This window comes from Lagopus muta, chromosome 8 (genome assembly GCF_023343835.1).
Source record: "Lagopus muta isolate bLagMut1 chromosome 8, bLagMut1 primary, whole genome shotgun sequence".
Classification (NCBI taxonomy): Eukaryota; Metazoa; Chordata; class Aves; order Galliformes; family Phasianidae; genus Lagopus; species Lagopus muta.
This window is the reverse complement of record NC_064440.1, coordinates 31,808,097-31,831,829: the sequence shown is the minus strand read 5'-3', so window position 1 is coordinate 31,831,829 and position 23,733 is coordinate 31,808,097. Positions and strand designations below refer to the sequence as shown.

Genomic DNA, 23,733 nt, shown 5'->3' with positions numbered 1-23,733 from the left:
TCCAAGATCCTTCCACATCATGCTTCTCGTATTTGTGAAAGCCCCTATAACTTCTTGCATCAAATGTCCCAAGACAAAGAAAACTTTGAGACTAATTTACCAATAGTTCAGTAGAGGGCGCTCTGCTCCCCTTCTGCACCGAGCAGAACATTCCAGCTGCCTACCGCAAGGAAAGGCTTTGGTACAAAAGGTGGCATACACTCAGCTCCTGACCATCTGTTCTCATTAAAGATATGCTGCCATTTTTCATGAGATGTTTGTGCAGCTGACCTGACCAAATCCCCTCCGGATAATTTTCTTCTGCCTAAATATCACACTGTTTCCAATGGATATGGTCTTCTGCCTTGCTTCCTCATTAAGAAGGTTGTGCTGAACTAGGTTGTGTTAAAATACCTTTTCCCTTCCAATCCTGACAGCCAAAGACCATCAGCAGATAAGGAGACTCCAACAGTATAGAAGATACAACTCCTGGCTAGTCAGATCCCAGCTCTGCAGATAAGTGAGCAGTTTTATGCGTATGAAGTTTCTGCAAAAGCCAGAGACACTCTGCAGCTGAAAGCTTAACGACCAGCCAGAGTTTGCAGTACAGGGATACTGGAGATCAGACTTCTCATGCTAATCAAAGACTACCCTTAAACCCTTCCTATTTAAATGGAGAGGACACACAACAGTAAGAATTCTGCTTCACAATTGTTTACAGTCACATTCAGTCAAGGTATGCTTTTAAACCATTTTGAAATATACTAGAGATTGGGGATTCATATGCAAAAACCATCAGACAGCAAATTCAACCCCAGAAGCCTCTCAACAGTGAAGCCAGCAATTACTTCATATGGCTTGGTTCTTAGCTTTTACGGCTCTCTAGCTTCATCTGTCTGGAAAACACACATTGAGCCAATTTAATTCAGTCTCACAACCTTTTGTAGATTAATTACTAAATCAGTGTTCTATTAGGTGGCCTATGTTCATCAAAATTACAGAGTAAGGATAAGGACCTACCGTGATACAAGCCATACAAATGCAAAAAGACACAGTGCTAGCTGTGGTTAGGATGGGTGTCAAGTGAGAAACACTAGAAAAGCAAAGTGCACAATTATCTTTAATCTACAGTGCAGTACGTGACTTTCTAAAGAATCAAAATAGTACTCCCTTTGAAGACTGACCTGTGCAGTAGATTATGTTGGTTTTATGATATGCATAAGATGGACAGAAAAGCTAAGCAGGTTTGGAGCTCCTACTCCAGATCTTCTTCTGATTCCTATTGCCTTTGTTCTGCACGGCTGTGGAGCCAGCAGCTCACTAGTACTTCTTCCACCTCTCCAGGTATTGCACTTTAGACTCCTGCTTTTATATTAGTATTGCTGTGAGTCACTACAGCTGCATTGGCCTAATGTTTAATTTAAGCTTTGGCTCTTCGCCCCTGCAATGTTAGCACAAGACTAGAGGTTTGTGAGCCTCTGAAGGTCTCATTTCCTAGACCCGTCCTTACGTTAATTCACTGCATATAGGTACAAAATAGGCATCCCTTATCACGTGTTGCTAGGTCTAAAATACTTTTGGATTCAAGTCAGTTTCTAGAGGAAGCTAGTATTAATTTTATTCACTGCAGCCGGTTAGCCAGTACCCCTTTGCTATGAAATAAGGAGTGCTGGCATGCTGCACTGAATCTTTTTCCACTTTACTCTTCATTCTATTAGGCAATACATGAAGGATGTTTCTTGTGTTTTCTCAACTTACGATACCAACTTCTTCAGCCCAAGATAATATTTATAATGTGATTTCAGGCACACAGAATCCAACAAGAAGCTTGAGAGTTTTGCTGAGACCTGGGGAGATGCACGAAGTTACCCTGATAAACTGCTGAACAACAAAAAGGACATGGATTTATCAGAAAGATCTGCTGGCCCCTGAGCTGATTTACATGTAGCTAACTTTTTATCTTCAAACAGTTTAACCAGCCAACCACAGTGAATCTAACCCACTGAAATACAAGAGTGCCAGTATTTCTGAGAGCATATTCACCAACCTCATGATACCTAGCTAGGAATTTACATCTAGACTAAAAAAAAAAAGACAAGTTTTAAGCTTATCCCCTGTTCTTGACTGATGAGCTGGTAATGTCTCAATGTACAATCCTGTCTGTCAATAAAAAGAAATGACAAGTCTCTGTCCTTTGGAGGCGGCTCTCTCTCTTCTGACTAGCAGATGACTTGAGTGATGAGACAATTTAGGATCCCCAGCTAAGTGCTTACAGTCAGCTGGGATAAACCGTAGGGCCTGGGTACCTCTGTGTTGCAGTCTTCAGCCCTCAGAGCTGTAAAAAAGAATGTAATGAGCTGAAACTTTTGGTGCATGGAGGACTGTTTGACCTCCTCCATCACAGCTGTTCTGCTCAACAAATTGAAAACCCTTTTAAACAGGATTCCAGTTTGATGAAGTACAGTAAAAATATGCAGGACTGATACAGAGGTTACCAAAAGCAATCAAATCTAGCCCTGGAGGGAAAAATGCCCTGGACAGAGTCCTCACATTTGCAGCTAGAAGGTACCCGGTGGAATTGCCAAATGGATTTAACAGAAAAATGTCAGTGAAGAGCAATTGAGTAAAGGAATCTTTTGCAAGAGAAACATCTTGAAAGAGCAAGAAATAGCCAAGTGTGTGAAAGGAAGAAAGTGTTTAAAGAAGAACCAGCAGAATACTAACGCAAGTGCAAGTGCCTGTGGAGGATAATCTCATGCACACTGCTGCTATGTTAAGAACTGACTGCAGTGCTACTGCACTCGTAGCTACCATATTCATGTGCCAAATAACTGGGCTGTTATGGGCAAAGGCAAAAAGACAGTCCACACACGAGAAGAGTGAACCAGATGAACAGAGTAATATCTTCCAGTGTTCTGTTCTATTTAGCTGGCATTCCCTCCAGGAGATAATATTAAAGGAGGATTTTCTGTACATGCAGAACAATTCTATGATACAAACCCTGTGCAAAGGTAGATGAAGATTGAATAATAATTCTAATCACCTGGCCTTTGCAGTCAAGCTTTCACAGGGATGAAATAGGCAACATTTTATAGAAATATATAATGCATATAATGCAGTTTAAAGAATACTGCTGGAAACCTGAAAAAGCAAACATGTGACTTCATAAAAGCCGTAAGAATGGCTGCAACACCCTGAGACTAAATAGAAATACTAACATTTATATTGTTTATGCTTGTCTTCTGGCTGTACAGGATGTTTCACCCTTTATCATTATGAAATAACAGGTCAGAAACTGCCAGAGTACAGCAAGCATGGGTTAAAAAAAAAAACAACACAACAACAAGAATTAATTCTGAGAGTTTTGAGTCAAAAAAGACATTTGACAGGAACATTACCAGAAGATACAGCCTTTTAGTTGAGATGTATCATAGAATGGGATTGCAAAAATAGAATCCTGTATTAAATCTTGTAAGAAAGTTCCACTAATTCAGCAAGTCAGAATTTGCTGTTAAAAGCCTACATGACAGGAAAAGAATGCACCATCTCTAAGTACCACAAATCAACAAGATTAACTGAAACTGCAGCCACATGCCCTTTTCATCCCCACATCAACCATGACCTGTCCAAAAAAAAAAAAAAAAAAAAAAAAAAGCCAACCAACTAAACAAACACAAAACAACTAAGCTCTAAGACAAAGATCTTCACTGCATCAAGGTCTGGAACCTGGAGTTCCTTCTCTAGCAAAACAGGGAATAAATCCTGACACCTACTAGGACAGTTTGTCCTTGAGGCTTTGCTGGCAAATATAAAGGCAGAAGTTACACAAGAAGAATAACGTAATGAGAAGAAGTAACAACATGGAGGGTTCACTGTCTCAGCTTTCAAAAGTCTATTCTGATATTTAACACAAGTGTCTGTCTGAAGTGTGCAATACTGTACCAAGCACAAATCCTTGTCTTTTGAAGGGTAACATCAAAGAGAGCTCAGGAAAGGCAGTCTGATTTCTTCTGACAAACTTGTCAGTATATTCCCGCATTAAAAACTAATGTTATCAGCATTCTCCCTAGCTTAATTATCACAAACCAGCTTTCAAGCTTTCAGCAATCACCAGCTCAGACTCTGAATCAGATTCCACCTCCAAACCCCTCATCATTCTCCAGTTCTCCTGAATCAATACACATGCCTGACCTCTGGACAGTTTAACCAATACCAGAGCTGTGCTTCTCGCAAGCCATCTGCCCACCACTTCCCAGAACACCACACAGGTTTCGTATAACGCAACCGCTTACCTGAGTTTTGTGGGTATTCACCAGAGAGGGCGCAGCAGCCACCATGGAGCTACTGCGAAGTCTCGGCAGAGGGGTGACCTCGGGCTCAGGAGGTTTCTCAGGCTTTTCCTGTAGCATATGCCTCAGTCTCTGCAGGTAGTACATCAGCGACCACTGCGTGCCCTCCTCAGACCAGTGAGGCTGCAGCAAGCAGCGCAGCACTGCCACATCAAAGTAAGTGGCATAGCGAGATTTCTGGCACGGTGGGATCACCAAAGACACTCTGTTCCAAAAAAATAAGAGAAGACATGTTAGTCGTCAGGCTCCTAAGACCCTTCTTAGATACCGTGTTCTCTGAATAAAGAAAACACAAGGATCAGCAGCCGTTCTGTATGTTCAACTGTTCTTAAGGGGTCACCCAATGCCACAAAATTTTCTTTTAGAAGAAGAAACCAGCTCTGTCCTAGCACACATGCTGGTGTGCAAGGTGTCCAAGAGATACAAGAGCTCTCCTAAGAGCCCTAAAACACAGCCGGTTGCAGAGAGCTATAGGCCATTTGCATTCTCCTGCCATCTGTAGAATACACCAGGATGTGCACACAGCTGTGCCTGCCTGAGCTCGCAGGGATATTTGACACTGACCCTTTGGGACTAAGGCCTTGACTGAGGAAAGCATTACTGATGACACGTAAATGGATATTTAACTTACAGCTCCCTAGAGGGCTCACGTGCAATGTTGTTTTGTGATGGTTTTCTTTTTGTTTTGTTTTTTGTTTTCTAAAGGTGTTTTCTTGGATGAGGTTGCTTTCTTAAACTGAGTTCTGAAGACAAGCCTTTGGCATCTGCGTGAACTGAATGATTTGGTCAGCTGGACACAGACAACTCAGAAACATCTGCTGTTCTGATACTGCTAATGAGTATTTAGAAACTGTTTACATTCATACACAACAGATCTTAGCAGAGACCAAGCAGACAGGACAGCTAAGCTAATTAACGATTTGGCCTGTTAAACTGATTCTCATACAAGTAAAAGCTACTGTTCTGGACACTCCTTGCCAAGATGCACTACAGAAAGGGAAAACATCTTATTTTCACTTGGGTTTTCCTACCTTTCAGGTGGTGTCACTTCCTACTGCTGTCTGTAGACTTGAGCACAGTATACACAAACCCAATATGTCTGTGGTAAGCCTCAGAAATTAAGACTGCAGAGATTCCAGATTTCAAAGGGATCATACCATTGTCAGAACCAATCCTACTGCAATAAAGTACCCCAACCTTTTTTCCCCATTTCTCTCCCAGCAGAGTACAACTGTCCCCAACCCACCTTCTGCACAGTCAGCAGCTGCTAAGGGACAATCTGTCAGAAGAGAAGCAGTGAAAGGAACTCAGAAGAATGAGAATCATATGGGAAAAGCTGTGAAATGCTGGGGATAGGGCAGGAACTCTGCTGTATTTTATTATATTTATTATTTATGATCTATATTTTTTGGCCATGAAAGTACACAATCTAAACATTTCCACTCAGTGTCTTAGAAACACACCTCTGTGAACTGAATGATGAACTTTTGTGGATTTTGGATTCTATAAAAATCAGAAACACTTCCATGAATAGTGTCCTGAATCATCTGGGAGCTACAAGAACATCAAATATTTATTTTTAAAGCCATTTACGTTATCAGCTCTGCTAAACAACATGTGAACAGCATTGGCAGGGTACTCCTACCTCCATCTGGGTACCACCCCATTCAGCAGAGACCAAGGCCACTGTCCAACAAAGCATTAGAGAAGAAGCAACAACACTGACTAGTTGAACTCCTTTAAGAGCTCAAGAGTGGAGCACATGCATGTAGTGCTTTGCTGTGCCACTGTCCAGTGTCACAAATCCACCCTTTGCATCTAAGGTAGGTATAGGACTGGCAAAGGAGAAAGAAGTGTGCAGTTAATGCTGATCCTGCTTGGGATCACATGAACCCTCCCCCAAACTACACATTTGGCAATGGGCAGGTGGCTAGGCTGGGCTTGGAGAAACCTGCATCTAGAACTCAAACCTGCAGGACTTGTTTGCTGCAGCTTCACAAGCAAATGCTGAAGGTAATTGGTGACTGCAGACCAGCCCATCTGTGTCAGCACATGTCACTAAATGTAATCTACGGACTCCAAATTTGTCCCTAGTGTCCCTAGCATTCAGGATAAAATGTTCCTAGTTTGATAATTTAAAATGAGTTGTTATTAAAAAAAAAAAAAAAAAAAAGAAAACAAAACACAGACACAAACACAATGCAACAAAACTGAAATAGGAAGAGGAATGACATAATAAATGGTAATACAGTATGAAGTTTTTCCAACATACTTGATTTCAAGGCTGCTTTTGCCAGTCAAGATCGTGTCAAACAGATGCACCCATGCAAAAGCATAGCTGGGATACTAAAAAATATAGCAGCAAAGAAAATAAAGGCAGCAAACGTAAAGGACATGTTATTTTTAGTCACTTTGCAGAACCCGGATCAGCATGTGTCTGAACTGTCATCTGTGTTTCCTTGTACGTAGCCTGTAAGCAAACCCAACACACACAGCACAACACAGCCTAGAGCAAGTCACGTTCTCCTTATGAAAGATTAGCCACTGAAATCCTGCAAAGACTACTCCCAAGGCTGTATGCTCAAGGTAGCATCTGGATAAAAGGCTGTGGCTTTAAGTGCTCCAGAGTCTTAAGCTGTGGTCATCTATGAATGGAGAATTTCACTGATTACAGCAGAGATAATTAGCCAGGGTCAGAGGAACAAGCCTTTTTTGTACCTGAGGAACCAGAAACTAAACTCTGTGCTAATTCAGAAGGAAACCTAGTATTTGTTTTCTTAGTTCTAAGCTAACTGGGACTGCAGGCAAAGCAGGCAGGCAGTCTTCCTCCAACCCAGGGCCCAAGGACAAAGAAATACTGCGGCTGTTGGTAAGCAAACTACATTTGTTCCCAGTTGTCTGTTGCATGGCAACCAAAGCTCCCTGTGCTGTTTTAACTGATCAATGAGTCCTGCAAATGAGGAGACATAATGACACTCTCTTCAATGCCTCTCTGCAGCTCCATCTCCATAGCAACCACCAAATCCAGCTCGACAAACTGATCACCTGATTCTGTCCTCATAAAAGGCTTTTTTTTTTTTTTTATGTACAGCTGTGCCTCTCTGAGACACAGTGTTCATACACAGAAGGGCAGTTTTATGCCCAACTGCCGTTTTACTGGCTCACATTATTACAAATTAAATAAAGAATCAGAATTGACAGCAGGCTTGATACAGAATCCCAAAGGAAAGTTCCTGATAAAACCAGAGCCATAGAGAACAGCTTTGCCCTTTCCACCAGGGAAATATCACAGCAACCCCTTTTTTGAGAAATCCAAGTTGTTCCTAGATTACATGCAGAAGCCCACTTCATCCCACATTTCTTCTCTTCCTGTAATGAAGCAAATTCTTAAAATGCTGTTGTTTTGGATCTGACATTTCCTGAAAGTGACAAGCACCAGGACCAACATTTTCATGAGAAGTTAAAAGTGAGATACTTAAATCCAGAGACCTAAAAACATAGCTAGGCTTCCCTTCCTATCCACGCTCCTGAAAACACTCATCAGCTTCATTTACCTTATGGAAGTACTGGGTGTCTAGCGTCACAGAAAATTTAGTTCTACCTTTATCTGCCTGAATGTAGAATAGAATAAGTTAGTGTAGCAGTACCATGCTGGAAAACTGCAGCTTCAACTCTGCAGGGCAAGATGGGAGGATGGTTTTATGACTTTGCTTTTTTATCAGTCTGCTTCTTTTGGTCAGGAGCCATTTAATGGTAGCTGTCCAAGCAACAAGATGCAGAGAAAGAATAATGAAAGCAATGGAGAGAAGCTTGCAAAAACCCTTTGCTGGTAGGAATTAAAATGTTATCAGAAGGAAGCCAGAAAACATACTAGCTGCCTGAGACTGGATCCAGAATTGAACCTGCAGATTATTTGCTAGTTTCTTTAATTATGAGAAGCCAGCACGCTAGAAAAGACCAAACAAACTGTCACAACAGGCTAAATGGAGATTTCTCCAATGAAAGAGGCACTGTGTCACCACTTCGTTCAGCTCCCATAACTGAGATCTGTAGAGTTCAAGACAAACGCCCAGCACCCTCAGAGTTCAGTGACAACAGTCAATTCAAGATGAGAACTACTGTGACCCCAGCCACTGAGTTGTACCAGCCTAACTTCCTGCTCAAATAGTCTGTCTGTACCTGGGATGTGGAGTACCCCTCTCCTGAGAGGTTTGAGAGGAGACGCTTCCTTCCAAGGAATTCCCACGATGGCATGCTGAAACAGTGGGCTTTGCAGGTACAGAATCCGGCAGGGTCGTCTCACAGACCACCTGCAGTCCCTTTGGATAGTTTTAATAAAAAGAAACAGGTAGATAAACACACTGTTCCGTCTTGTGTTAGTTTTCTCACTGCAGTTTGTGCTTAGATGACTACTACTTATACCATAAGAACATGAGAAACTAATCAGGCCTGTAGCTTTACAGTATGAGGAACCGTACAGGCAAAGGTCAAGGCAGGGCTGTAACCCAAGAACAGACATAGGATCAGGCTTCTATCCTGTAAGACAGGATACTGCCAAGGAGATCACAACAACTCTATCAATACCCTTTGTTTTCTTTGCAGACAAGTTTGGGAGCCCTCAGGAAAATTGTGACAAACTGTAATTTGTGAACATGGATTACTTCAGTGTAATAAGCACAGCTTAGTCAGCATCCAGTTTCCTCTTCCCTCAACTTCTCACTCAAGTGCATTCAGCCTCAGTACAAAGCTCACCTCCGTATGACCACTGTCCAGATTTGGGGATTCACAAGTCACACTCTGATTGTTGGTAGGAGAACTTCTTTTAGCTGAAAAAATAAAGTGAAATTTCATTTCAGAAATCATCTCTAATATTTAAACGTTACCAACTGAAAGGATTAACTGGGAAAAAAAAAAATCTGGAAAAAAAATCAAAAAACAGAGCAGTGTATCTCTTACAGACCTCCTAGCATTAACCATGGGTATTAAAAAAACAAAAACACATTTATTTTAACTTTCACACCCTTTTTTTTTTTTACTTGTATTTTCAACAACTTAGTTTAATGAAAATCTCATTTCTATAAAAATAAAACCTGAAATCCTATTTTATCATTTTTTCATTTGGCATTAGACTGTGCTTTCCCGTGCATGCTAGTGCACTTTATTTGGGGTCTCTTCCTCCTATTTCCATATATATTCAGCTCTCCTTCTAGGTTACCACTCTCAGAATACATGACGGTTTCTAGTTTGACAAATGTCTTCATTGTAGATAGCACATGAACCTCATACAGAAAGTTTGATCAGTGATAGTGTAGAAGAACAAGGACATCATAAGCACTGTGGATGACAATTCTTGAAATCTTGTCATACTGCAAGCTATTCATATGTTACTTGTCTCAGATTGACTCCAAGCGAAACATCATAAAGCCTCAGCGCTGGATTTGTTTTTAATTCCCATTCCAATGAGAATTTAGCAAGTTGAGAATGAAATTTAGCAATGAGAATTAAGCAAGTTCTTTTTTTTTAATCACAATTTGAGACCAGAACACTACAATATTGGAATCCTTGACATAAAGAACCTCATTCTGGTGACTATTTCTATTCAGTTGAAAATATTTTCAAACCATAACAGAATATTTTTTGTGACAGACTTCACTCCTGAAGTTATACCTTAGGGATTTTCTGACTATACCTCAAACCTTTAAAAAAAAATAACCCAATGATCAAAGAAAAGTTAGGTCTAATTGTTTATGCTATCTCCAGGGTTGAAATCTTTAGTGAGCTCCATCTTCTGGAATTAAAAAATAGGTAGAGATGATTTCAAATCATTTGAGAGACTTCTTTTCAATTTTAGACTGTCCTAAAGGCTGCAGAGCCTTTAGAACGAAATACAATATCTGAAGTGATTTATTACATTTGAGAAACGTAATTCGGCTGACTACATATTCACTACTGCAAAAATTGTTACTTAGTGCTTTTCAGAACTTGCAAGCAATGCCACAGTAATATACCCAGCACAGTCACCATTCACTGGTTTGTTCAAATTATGCAAAACCATTATCTCAACTACAACAGTAAAAAAGCACTTTTAGAACCAAGCCAGATACAGAGGCTTGGAAGCCTAAGCACCCCATTCCAGTCTCATTACGGCTGAGTTACAAAAGAGGAGCAACTCTCCCAATACACAAAAGTGAATCTGCAACCTAAGCCTGCCTTGGAGCCTCTTGAAACTACTCTCTTTAGTTTCATAACATGGTGAAACCCAAGATTTCAGAAAGTAAGAGAACACAGACTGCTGTGTGCTCTTCAGTTTTAATACGTTCAGTGCCAGCCTGGGGTAAACCTTCCTCTGCTGGACTGCTGCTGGATACAGTCTTTACTCTTCTTAGCAACTAAGGAAGACATGGTGAAACAGAGATTTGAAGCTGACAGAAAGCGATAACTTTACTGAGAGTTTCTCATTTCTTATGTGTGATTCCTCTCTCATCTCTTAATTAAATATTACGCAAACAATACTTGATTCCAAAGGGAAGCAGCCTGAAACTACTCTCGAAAGCTTGACTAGCTCCTGCAGTATCAGCATATTCCTCAAATACCATGGCTACAGAATGTAACTTAGCATCAACCAAAAGAAAGTTTTCCCATCTGTACAGCAAAGTCACAGACCTGTAACAATGTTCCTGATTGGTTTTACAAGGGCATTGAAGGCAGACACTTCAGGTTGCCTGTGTTCCCACATAGGCTGCCATATAACAAGGCCACTAGCCAATCGAAACGTCAGGTCAGATTCCTAAAAAGACAAACAGAGGTTCAGTCACAATAGCTCACATGAACACTGTCTTCAGTCTAAAGGGATTGTCCTTTCTCTGAAGCACAGATCTTATGCAAAATAAATGTCACTACGTGCCATTCTGTGGTGGTACACATTAACTCAGTGGCTGCTGAAGCCACTCAGCGGAAACTAATACATTTCAAGCACAGGTTTGAAAATACGATGGGGAAAATTCATAGAATCACAGAATGGCCGGGATTGAAAAGGACCACAGTGCTCATCCAGTTCCAACCCCCTGCTGTGTGCAGGTCGCCAACCAGCAGACCAGGCTGCCCAGAGCCACATCCAGCCTGGCCTTGAGTGCCTCCAGGGATGGAGCATCCACAGCCTCCTTGGGCAACCTGTTTCAGTGCCTCACCACCCCTCTGTGTGAAACACTTCCTCCTCTTATCCAACCTAAACCTCCCCTGTCTCACTTTAAAACCATTCCCCCCCCCTTGTCCTATCACTATCCACTCTTGTAAACAGCTGTTCCCCCTCCTGTTTATACACTTCCTTTGAGTATTGGGAGGCCACAATGAGGTCTCCCCAGAGCTGTCATTTCCAAGCAAAAAAACATCCCAGATCCTTCAACCTGTCACCATAGAAGAAAACAAAATTTTCAATTCAAAAATATACAAAAGCTTTTTCCAAGTTAAATTTTCATACTACTTAGTGAACTCTTTTTTTTCCAAGTACCTTTAGCTATAAGAGGAAAGGCCATTTTTATGTCAAGAGCCTCAGCATCCCATCTAACCACATATAACTTCATATTTAGTACTCAATCTCATCATAACCTTTGCATTTGTATCTCTGAACTGCTCCAAAAAGGATAATAAATATTAAAACACTGATTAGAAATTGAGGTAACATTAAATGTATCAAATTATTATGAAATAGTAGCATACAATGATGTTGTTATCAAATAGTAAGACTGTTACTACTTGAGATCTGTCTCTGGAGACATTGGAACTACTAGCACTTGTGCCAACATCACTTTACATAAGCAAGGAGTTGAAATTACAAAAGGATCAAGGTGCACTTAGCTCAACAGAAGTCAGATCTACCTTAGAAGTCAATAGTGAGTGAAGTCCAACTATCCCTACAAGCCACACACAGACACCGCTCATAGCAGAAGAATTACAGCTGCACCGCTGTCTTCTGCTGACTTAACTTCACATGCCTCACAGGCTTAAATCCGTGATGCAGATAGGTCAAAGAATGGCAAGAGCTGGCTGCTCACCACTCCCCCATCCTTTCATTCCCTATTCTTTTTTAGTCCCACCTCTTATAGGTGAACTTACAAGCCTTGTTATAAATTGCTTGTTGTTTTTAACTGTGTTTTATTTTTTTCCAAAGGAGCACCATGCAAAATGTTTGGAAGTGCCAGCAGTAACGTACTGCATTTTTATTTCGCACTGCCAGCTCTAGGTAATCTGCAAACACTTGTAACTACAGTTGTTAAATTAGGGATTACACCTCGCCTGCCACAAGTCTCATTTAAGAATGCATTGCTAAATGCACAAACTCCCTCAGAAGTCAGGAAATCCCATCATTTAGGTCTTCTTTTGCAAATGTACGATGCTTCTTGAGCACATGCATTATTTTAGGTATCAGATCATATTCCTCCCTGAGACTTGTACCTCTGTGAAACACAGAGGGGACAACACTGACTTAGCATGCCAGTTTAGTGCCTCATTTACCCCATCTTTTTTTATTTGATGCACTCGGCATAAAACCAACAGAGGGACTTGGCAGACAAGAAGTCTTGCAGCCTGCTCCTAACTTCAGAACAAAGGAATAAATTGCCTCTGCCACTTCCATGCTTATACCACTAACAAGCAATCCTGGTCATCAGCATCAAGATGATTAGTAATGACAACAATTAATCTCAGCAGCAGCTCCACAGTGGAATCTCTGAAAAGCTAGCAAGGCCCTTGTGAGCAACAGCTGAGTCATAGGAGCACATTAAAGCTTGCATTTAAATCTTTTCTGCAGAATTCATATGGGCCACAGATCTTTGACATTCCTACAGTATGGAAACGCCTCACTTCAGATTCATTTGCCTTTGTACATGCACGCATGGTAGAGTGACTGTTCATGCTGCTGGAAGGATTCCCTCCTGATGTCAGTGGTGCTGTATCAGCACGATAAAACATCCATAGTGGTCAACCAGTGTGCACTGCAGGTTGAATTAAATTTAAGACTCAAAAAATCAGAGGCAGAAACATTCTTTCTTTGCTCAGTGCTATCTCCCTCCACACAAGCACTCTGTTGGCATCCCACTTACTTTAATCCTGTGAACAAGAGGAGCAAAGAGGAACACAAAGAGCTCCACAGTGGCCATGGAGTTCTGGAAGAATTTCCTTCTGCTGTTCTCCTCCTCATCATTCGTGGTGCTGGGCCGGGGATGTCCCGGTGATCCTTGGTTCTCAGCTTGGTGGATAAAGGCACTACTGCTCCCTCCCCAGCTAGAACCTCTGTCTCCTCCAAATCGGTCATTGCTGCAGTCCTGAGGGGCCTCTAGCAGCATCCAGTGAAGAGTGTGAAGAAGCTTTGTTTCAGCAACTCCGAGTTTGTCCTGATGACCTGGAAGGGAAAAACACATCACAGTATCTCGCAGGCTTTCCATTAAATGGAACTGTTGAGAATTTCAGAACCACACAGGAAACTGGGCATCCAACTTCACAATGAGAGCTTGAAAATTCAATTCTACCATTAAACAGAATTATGTTTTGTAATATTTGAAACCTCCTAATTTACAAGTCTCATTTATTTCACAGCATCTGCAGTTTGACTGAAATGTCAGTGGCAGAGACAATGACTGCATGCTAGCTTGAAAGCCTTGTCTGTTTGACCCCATTGAACAACACAAAACGTAAGCAAGCACTGTGAGGTTTTTGTTAAAACTAAGCTCTTGTGTACCTGGAAAATGACTAGCAAAATATCAATGAACTATTTTGACTCTTCAGCTCATGATTTCTAAAGCTAGCAGACCACCGACCTCACAGGGAAAGCTCTCCCAGTTATAAATGAGAATTTCTCTCTCTCCTCTGTTATAAATGAGAACAGATCACGAAATGAAATGCACAGAATGAACTGGAATTCCTAGTTAGAATCCTAGATAAAGGATATGTTGTGTGGCAGGCTGAGCATCAATCTCATGTTTTGATTTATGTTTTACTAGTGGAAAAACAAACTCACATGAGCACTAACCTAGCTTGTTTCGGTTGGAGAGCAATGTTGCAGTGCAGTGTAGCACATGTGGGAGCGCAGCCTGGACAAGTTCCCAGCGAGAAATGCTCTGGATGGCTTCAGAGAGAGCTGGAGAAAGGCCATGAAGCTTGTTCTCTACTAAAACTCTTTCAAAAGACTGCAATTGAGAGAGAAAGAAAAAGAAAACACTAAAGCTTCCCTCACATGCTGTCTATGACATACACCGTTCTCTTTAAAACCTGTAAGTTTTCATTACACAGTTATATTCTAAGTTAGAATATTTTCCATGTAAAATACAGCCAGTAGCTAAAGCTCACTATATACATGGACATACTCAGCTAGGAAATGAATGGGCCACTCTATATAACAATAAAATATACATAAAACTCAATATAATAATGAAAAAGAATAAAAGCAAACATTATGCATAAGTAAGTACCAACATCAAACCAGACTTACACTTGTGCTTGGTATTAATCTGGCATGCCAGTGATCCTGTAGGCAGTAACAGGATCTAATGAAGCCTATGTTTGTGGAGCTGAGGGCTGGTTATACTATTCTCTCTCACACACACATGCTCTTTCAGTTTAGTGTAACATAAAGGGCAATCTGTTAAAGGTATATGTGCTTCAGGAATTGTTTTCACACCCTGCCACAAAAAATAGCATATAAACATTTTCAGTGAGCCATGATGTAGTGGTTTTATAAATGCTTAAAAGAGCTGATGGCTGCAGCAAGTTCATTATTTCCAGCTCAAGCAATACAAAATAAGGCGATCTTCCTCTGAAATCCCCCGGGAAGTTCTTTATTGTTAGTTACTCCAACTATTTCAATAAGCTCTGCCTCTGACCAGATACAAAGATCTCATTACAGTTCACAAAAGCAGTTATACTCCTTCACTGAAGTTCCTAAAGCTAAGAAATACATTACTGGTAATGCACACCCTTGCCATAGACTAGCTTAGCCTCCTGGCTACCTATTTGTTCACAAGCTGTTCCACCAATTTCATCAGACTCCTGGCAAACAAGTAACTGCTGGCATTCATGACCTAAAGGGTGCTTCAAATGCCCTCACTCCAGATTCATAAAGCTTATCCTTCAACACTAGTCACAACAATTTCTCCTGCAAAAGTGCAGCAGCAATAGGAATAGACTTAATTACAGAAAAAGAAAAGCTAAACGGGCAGCAATAGTAAACTATCTCTTCTAAATGACCAGCTACTCCAATGCACAACATGATAACCAGTGGTAATGTGCACTCTTCTGCATAATCCAGCAGCTTGAAAGCCAGTGTGCACTTGTCCTCTCAGGTTGCATCCCCATGTGCCGAGAGGCAGGATGTGGCAGCGCGTGCACAGAGCCACACCATCGTGGGAATACAGCACCCCCACCACAGCTGGCTCTGCTTTAGACAGCATGGAGGCAGAAAAATGCACATCTATCTGTACTATGACTTAAGCTCCCCATTAGCTCCAAGAACAGAGTAAGAGAAGGGGAGACAGTGTGATTCGTAGAAAAATATACATCTATATTTATTACTGAGTGGGCTTATAGAAAACTAAGCCTGTAGTTACACAAATCGAACGTGAGGAAATACAAGAAATAGTAGAGCTGCCAGCAAAAGTAACTCCAAGGAAAGTTGCTCTGCTCACCTATTAGAAATCCTCTGTTTCTGAGCTCATTGTGGAGCAACAGCAGAAATTGCAGAGTATTAGTTAAAATATGTGGATACACAGATGAAACTAATTAGTCAGAAATAATGGGCTATGGATTAGGTTGTCAGCAGCATGCACGTGGCTACCGTGGGAAACGTGGCTACCATGGGAAGACCCAAATCATTCTTACAGTCAGAGATCACTTTTAGTCAGAGATCTGTTGCATGTCATGCTGCCTATGATGGAAAACACTCAGTTATTCCTCCCAGTACAGGAACACAAGCAGTAGTGTTACAGTAGCCTTGGCTCCTTCAGGGCCATTTGGCAGCACACCCAAGAGAATGTCCATTGAGACGAGAGGATGGCAAATGTTTAAAAAGCCTGGGGTGGGGGGAACCAGGTGCTCATTTTTACAGCCTGGGTATACTGTCAAAAATGGAACTACATCATTAAACACAGAAGAAATGCATCACAAATGCATTAGGACAGAGGTATAGAAATATCCCAAGTCGGGATTACTTAACCAACAGGGAAACAAAGTGGCAAACTAAGTAAGATAAAGTGAGTCTCTAACACATGGTCATTATCAAAACAGGGCCTGAAAAGGCCACAAAAAAAATACAGTACGTTTTTTGTCACAAGCAGTCAGCATGTCACCCCTCATTCCCTACCCCTTGCTGCAGTCACATGGTCCCACCTCTTTCTTATGTCAGTTCTGGGGCTCGTTGAGTGGAGTCAAGCCTCTATACAGGCCAAAATGAAGTTCAGCACAGAAGGAAGCATTTTCTACCAGGCCAGCAAGCTGAATTAGCTCCCTGGAGGGCCCGTTCAGCATCTAATAAGGCTTAGCTAAAGAAATTATTTTTCTTGCCACCAGATAAAGGGTATAGTAATGTTATGGACATCTGGAGTTGCAGTCTCAGCACTGCCAGTAAGGTAAGAAGAAGCTAACTATGTTTTTGCAGCAGCTAGTCCCTGACTGCAACAGACCGTGTGTCAAAGGAGGATCAAGAACACCAGCCAAAGTGACAGTCAGTGCTATGTCTTGGCTAAAAAAAAGGCAGTCCCCTTCTGGAAACAGCTGTATGTGTGGCCACAAATACACATATTTCCACTTACATATACATATGTAAGATATTATTCTGTTAACATCAGTGTCTCCAAGTTTGCTGGGGACACAGATGGACTTGCTCAAGTTCAGGCAAGTCCTGAGCAAGGGTTGTGAAATCTTTTGTCTGGGGGACACGGATAAGGCCAGGGGCAAGGAGACAGAGATGAGCTAAATAGCTGTGAAGTGCTCTTTTGTGTGGACTTATCTCAGGATGATGGCCATCTCAGGGGGTACTCAGTGACTCTTGCTCGAGACCCTTCCTCGTCAAATAGACAGGAAAACAAGGAGAATAAAAGGGGAATCGAAAACCAAGAGGATAAGTTTTCTGGCAACAGATTCCTCATGAAGAAAAACATAGGTTTTCCAGCAACAGATTCCTTATGAAGAAGAACAGAGGATTTCTGACAACAGATTCCTCACAAAGTGATGCCTGCATGCTGAAGTAGAAGAAGAGGTATCTGACATCAGATTCCTCACATGTCCCATCTCCCTGATTAGGTTCTGTAATAAACTGATTGGATCAACATATGAACCATCGTTTCTTAATCTCGTGCCAGATAAGCAGATATTACAAGAACCTCATCTCCCTCCTATAAATTGGAGCGAGAGAACATATTAGCCTGGTGATGCCACCTGTTTTCACAGGGAATAGGGGTCAGTCTTGTTTGGCTGCCTTCCCATTGCTGCTGTTCTGCTTTTAGTCTCTTCTCCAACCGAGAAATAAAGGGGCTGTCAGATACCTTGTGAGCAGGATGAGCCTGCATGTCACTTTCCTGTTGGACAGGGAACAGATAGAAGCTTGAAGGCATACAGAATAGAGCAGCTTCTGGCTGGTCTTTGCCATGGTTTCCCATACACCTTGCTCAAGTCACATGAGCCAACCCCTGCTCTAAGGCCAGAGGAGCCATACCTGCAGCAGACTGCATAAGGCACCTCCCAGTTTCATTCTCTCAGGTGAGCTAGATTCCTCCTGAATTGTTCAACCAAAGCTTGGGCTGCATCACAGTAGAAAGCAGAAAACTTGTACTAGTGTCACTTCAGACTGACTAGAGATAACTTGAAATGCAGGCAAACAGTATTATCAACCTAGAAAGGTCCTCCAAGCAAACAAATAGATAAAAACTTGAATGTAGGAGATCAGAGAACAAGAGAATCAGGTTCTGTTGTTTATGAATTCAATACCATTATAAAATCAGCAAAAGAACAATTAAACACAGTAAAACTGTGTTTTGTAAAGCAAAATTCTGTGCTTGATAGTGAAGCACAGATGCCGACTACTTTATTGACAGAAAATTCCTGTGTTCAAAGACTCAGTCTTTCACAACCATTCCTACTGTTTTGTTTTTTTGTTGTTGTTTTGTTTTTTTAAATGTTGTTCCACATCTATCCTTTAATCATTTGTGACAACAGAAACGTATCACTATTTGCAAAAAACATGGGGAAAAAGAAAAATATTTTAAAAGAAACTCGGAAGTCGCAAGATCCTCCGGAACACATCTGGATTCACCCATCGTGTCCCAGTTTCAGGCAGCACTGAGTTAATTTTCTGTCTCTTAGCTGGTATGGTGCTATGCTTTGCATTTAGGATGAGAATAATGTTGGATTACATTGGTGTATTATCAAAATGAAAAAACTCAAAATATATCCCCTATAACCTCTTACCCTCACCTCCAAAAAACACAGTAGTTCTGTATATCACTCACATACACTCCCTTGGAGGTCACTTACAGCTTTGAATCAGACAATCAGGGCAGAGGGAGGAACTTCAGAAAGAAGAGAAGGAAGAATATTTAATCCATATGGAGATAGAAGGGCATTTAGACAGTGTAAAACAATGAGGGGGGAGAGGGGGAAGGCACGGACAGAATAAGATCATTTATCTCCACATTTAAGGCTAGTATTTATAAACTAATTGAAGTCAGTGAGATTGTTTAGATAGGAAAAACAGAACTTTTTTCACAAGTATTAAAAATTATGAACTGTACAGCAAAGCTCAAAAACCCAATACAAACAGCTCTTTCAGACCAGATCCTGCAATGACTGAATCAAGACCTCCAGCATCTGCTTCCTTAATGCATAATATGCAGCAAAATCTAGTGCAGCTAGTTTATAGCCAAGAATAATAACAGAATGCATATGACAACGCTGCCCTGCGGCGTCAGGCAGTTAACGGCCCATAGACATGCCTTGAACAACTCTGGCAAGAGAATTTAAAGACAACGGATCACACATCAGGTGCACCACATTTCTAGCCAAGCTAGCCAATAAACAGTTCTAGATAACCAGCCTGATGTTTCAGAAGATACGCCAACTACCTGTCAAGCTCCAGATATCTTCTATCTCACTCATGCATGCAACATTCTGCTATCCTGCTGGATTACATGAAAGGTGTTGATGTGGGCAGGCATCCCTGTACGCTGCCAAGGATAGGAAACCAAAGAGCAAATAAAAATGGCAAATGCAACAGCTCAGGCTGCATCTCATTATTTCTGCAAAACTGAGCCCCACCTTTGGTAACTTTCTAGCCTTATTTAATGATTGTGTTAAGAAATGGAGAAGAATCAAGTTCTCCTTTATATAAGCAGCCGAAGCAGATTAGGCCTTCATCAAATCTAGTTAAAGTTGCAGACAAAGGGTTTTGATGCAAGAGCTGTGCATACTTTTTAAAAGGCCTCTAAATACCAATACAGTCTCTGTGCATTCACCGTAAACATATTTCTTTATTCTCCCTGTTTCCTGAGACTCTAAACTCCCCCAACACTTGGGGCTTCTAAAAAATCATGGCACCATGACCCTTGGGCCCCATTATGCAATTGGTTTTAAACAAGGATGTTGAATTCATCCATGCCCAAGCTGTGACTCTTTAGCTCCAAAGCTTTTTGCCAGGAGTACAGCATGTAAGTTTATAAATGTGCTGGCACAAAATCCAGGCTGGGTACTCCAAGGTATGTGCTGAAGCAAGTCCCCTGACCTGCAGGGAAAGCATGGTTTGATTGTCCTGGTACAAGCTGTACCCCAAAACACTTCAGGACCACCCGCAAGCCCAAAGACCACCTCTCTCTGAGCATTTTTTCAGAGGTCCTTTTCATTCAGCTGAAACATGCAACCTACATTCTCTTGCTGTTTTTTTTACACTTAATGAATTCTGGTGCTTATAAAAGAAACAGGATTAGGAAGCAACCTGAGGGACAGAACAGCTGCTCTCCATAGCACAGCATGAAGCCCAACAAGTCACAGGCAGACAGACACATCAGTGTAGAAGAGAGAAGGAAGTTCTGTCGCTCTACCCAACAGTAACAGAGAACATTAACTCACTGGTGGAGCTGTAATCTCAAATGAGAGGTTCATCAAGGCACAGCTCTTGTACACTTCTAAGACTCTTACAATGATGTAAGGCAACAAGCTCCTCTTCATATCCTCTGAGCTGTAACTGGTATAGACCAGCCATGACGCTTTGAGCTTAGTGTGCCAGAACTGGTATGCATTTCACCCAGCAACACAGTAAGACAGAAGTCCTCTGTCAGTAGTTGGTATCTAGGAATAACCCTGAAAAATTTATGGATTCCCTAGAAAAATTCAGTCAGCAGTAGCAAAAGGCTTCTCCAGTTTAATGCCTTCTGAGAAGGAAGTCAGAAAATTGCTGCAGAGAGACCTAAGTACTTTAAACTATTAAGATACATGTCCAGACCGCATTTTTCCAGTCTGTCAGGTTTGGCTGCAACTGCTTAATGTACTTTAAGTCAACCACAGATAAGCAACAGCTGAAGAAACTGTGCAGCTCCCTAGATAACCATCTTACTTGAATTTGCTGCATGTCTTCCCTTTCTCTCTTCACATGTTTGATTGAGGTTTTATCCTAAATATAGCTAGAAATAAGGATTATCAGCATCTGCATAATAATCCCTTCAATTACGCTAAGATATGGTCCTCTCCTTGAATGGAGGATGCATTTTCATTTTGCACAATGGGAGAAAGTGTTTTTAAAATTTGCTGTTAGCAACCTCTAGATTTTAAGTATTCCAACTCCAATAACCACAAGCTGAAATGACACAAATTTCACCCAAAAGCCCATACACCCATGACAAACTGCAAGATTAGACCCAGATTGTCTAAGCTCAGCCTGCCTTCACTGCATTTCACTCTATCAGTTCAACTACTAACATCATACATACATCATGACTAAAGGTTTTCTAAATTCTCTAGGTGGGAAAGGATTTCAAATCCTTCAAGTGATAAAAGGACAACATTAAGCTAAATGGTCTCTCCTGTGAGCTGAAAGGCTTGCTGATCAACCGCCATGGCCAGGTCAAGCTGCATTAAAGGTTAGTTACCCATAAGAGTTGAAAACAGGTACATACCACACAGGAAGCTTCATATTGTTTCCCCAGTTTAGGTCTTAAAAATGCACTGAAGGAAAAAAAGAAAACAGTATTAGAGGCCCAGCACTTCAAGCAGGAGTTCTGCTTAGTTACTTTATCGTGTCAAAAGATTAACAAAATACTGAAAACTTTGTAATATAGAGGAAGATGAAGCCACAAGAATGCCCTAATACCTGTTGATGACATCTGCCAAGTGCTATAAACTTTCAGGACCCCTCTTGAGGGTGGATTAAATCTTCCATTAGACAGTTTTCAGCCATTTTACCTCACTGAAAGATTTTCACAACGTTCTACTTAACACATTAAATATTACTGAACTTTGCCCTGCGTGTATTTTAAGCTAGGGAATAACTTCTCAGTTTTGTATCGCTTTTCTCCACAATCACTGATTTGGAAGGCCTGTGATGAAAAGCAGGCCTTCATTCTGTAGCTAGAGTACACATACCCTCTGCTGTCATTTCCCTCCGGAAAAGAATTGGTTACACACTTAAAAACAAAAAAAAAGAAAAAGGAAAAAAAAAAACAACCCCCACACATAAATCAGGTCACATTATTACATATCATTTCTTGAAGGATGAAACTGTGGGATAATGGGATTTTGTGACTGAGATCTTAAATTAGAGCCACAACCTTCAAACCTTCCACCCTCTCCCACAGCCCCTGTGATGTTTTCATTTTAGAATTCCTGCAAGACAGGAAACAGACAGCATTCACAAGGAACACAAAGCCCTTACTATACATTCAGCCTGCCCCTCACACATCATTTCTCTCCAATCCAATGAAACAGAGTGAGACTTAGACGTATCTGTTTGCATGCTGACCTCTCAACACATAGATTACACTTCCAGAATAGCTGCAAAAACAGATACAGGCAGAACTGCAAGTCCAGTGCAGCACCAGGGGACATTGATTCTAGCAGCTGAGCTCCAGAAGTCCTCTTAAAGCAGGGAGAAAGAGAGCAGCAAGGAGGGGTGAGGTGCACACACATACACATGGATATTTTGAAGTCAAATTAAGAAGCTTTCTGGGACTGCCACTGTCCTTCCCCCATCCCTAGTACATACACACAGATTGTATTGCACAGAGTGCAAAAAAGAACAGCTTGTTTCACGCCTTCATATTGCAGCTGCAGTAACTGCTTCCTACCCAGCGCTGGGCAGCAGCTGGACTGCCTGCCTCCCCCCCCACCACCCTGTTGCAGCTGTATGCTAAGCATGCTGCTCTCACCTGGTTTGCCTCCATAAGAAGGTCTGGATGGGCAGAGGGATACCACGGCCGCTCTCCTGCTCCTGGCCCTCTGAGCTTTTCCTTTTCACCATGATGCTGACGACAGCTGCTTCTATGAGCCAGTCTTTGCAGACATATCAGTCGGTGTCTCCCATAGCTGCCTCTCGGCTTTCCATAACTCTTTATCCCCTTCCCTTCATTCCTTACAGCTCCCCCCCTCCTTGCACCTCCTCCAGCCTCGGTGGTGCAAAATGGCTGCAGGAGGCAGGGAGGAAATTAGGGGAGCGAAGATGTCCGCGTCCCTCCGCTTCCTCCCTGCCTTCAGCACCTCCCTCTGTGGACAGCTCCGGCTCCGCGAGCCGCGCCGGCAGGCGGTGACAGGGGAGGGCGGGGGGGGGGACGCCAGGCGGGCCCGCCCCGCCCAACGTCCCGTGGCGAGGTCGGGCGCTAAGCCCCCTCCCGCAGCCCCCCACCACCTTGCCCGGCATAGGACGGGCAAGCTGCGGGACCCGACGTGCAGCTGGGAATGCCCAAGGCAGCCGGTCGGGCCAGCAAAGCGTCTCTCGCGCTTCCTCCTGCCCCGACGGAACGAGAGCTTGGCGCTGCTGAGCTCCTGCGTCTCTGAAGGCCAAGCTGTCCTCCATCTACCCAGGCAGGAGACCCCCAAGCACATAAGGAGGCTGTTGCAAGGGCAGGTACCTGTGCATCTGCAAAACGAGAAGAGCAGTAAGGCTGCTCAGAAACAAATAACATGAAATGTATTGCTTGTGTAAGAAATTATGGCAATTTTAAGGAGAGGTGTTCCAACAACCCAAAGCTGTATTTCTGATGGTCTTTCAATTTTCCTATTCAATACAAGGCACTTAAAGACTCACTGAGGCCATTCCTTCCTTGAACAGGAGCTGAGCTGATCAGCCCCCCCTATTCTGCTCCTTATGGGTGCTTGGAGGAGCAATCACTGAAAACCCAGAGCCACTCCTACTGGAGATGAAGGTTTTTCATAGTGCCCA

The 23,733-nt window shown here is 42.1% G+C and overlaps 1 protein-coding gene across 15 annotated transcripts in view; it reads right to left on the bottom strand.

Moving 5' to 3' along the window:
* The window catches only part of UNC80 (unc-80 homolog, NALCN channel complex subunit), a 120,889-nt gene extending 97,798 nt beyond the window's left edge, over window positions 1–23,091 (bottom strand). For 12 of the 15 annotated variants that reach the window (XM_048952933.1, XM_048952938.1, XM_048952934.1 and 9 more), the window contains exons 1-8: window positions 22,724–23,091; window positions 21,476–21,524; window positions 14,353–14,509; window positions 13,427–13,725; window positions 10,992–11,115; window positions 9,081–9,154; window positions 8,508–8,647; window positions 4,272–4,533 (exon numbers count right to left, since the gene is read on the bottom strand). In XM_048952933.1, coding sequence (XP_048808890.1) covers window positions 4,272–4,533; window positions 8,508–8,647; window positions 9,081–9,154; window positions 10,992–11,115; window positions 13,427–13,725; window positions 14,353–14,509; window positions 21,476–21,524; window positions 22,724–22,815 — 1,197 coding nt within the window. In that variant the 5' untranslated portion in view covers window positions 22,816–23,091. Of the gene's footprint in view, window positions 1–4,271; window positions 4,534–8,507; window positions 8,648–9,080; window positions 9,155–10,991; window positions 11,116–13,426; window positions 13,726–14,340; window positions 14,510–21,475; window positions 21,525–22,723 lie in introns of all 15 variants that reach the window. The other 3 variants (XM_048952945.1, XM_048952944.1, XM_048952946.1) reach the window with 3 other exon arrangements.
* Window positions 23,092–23,733: the final 642 nt, after the last annotated feature.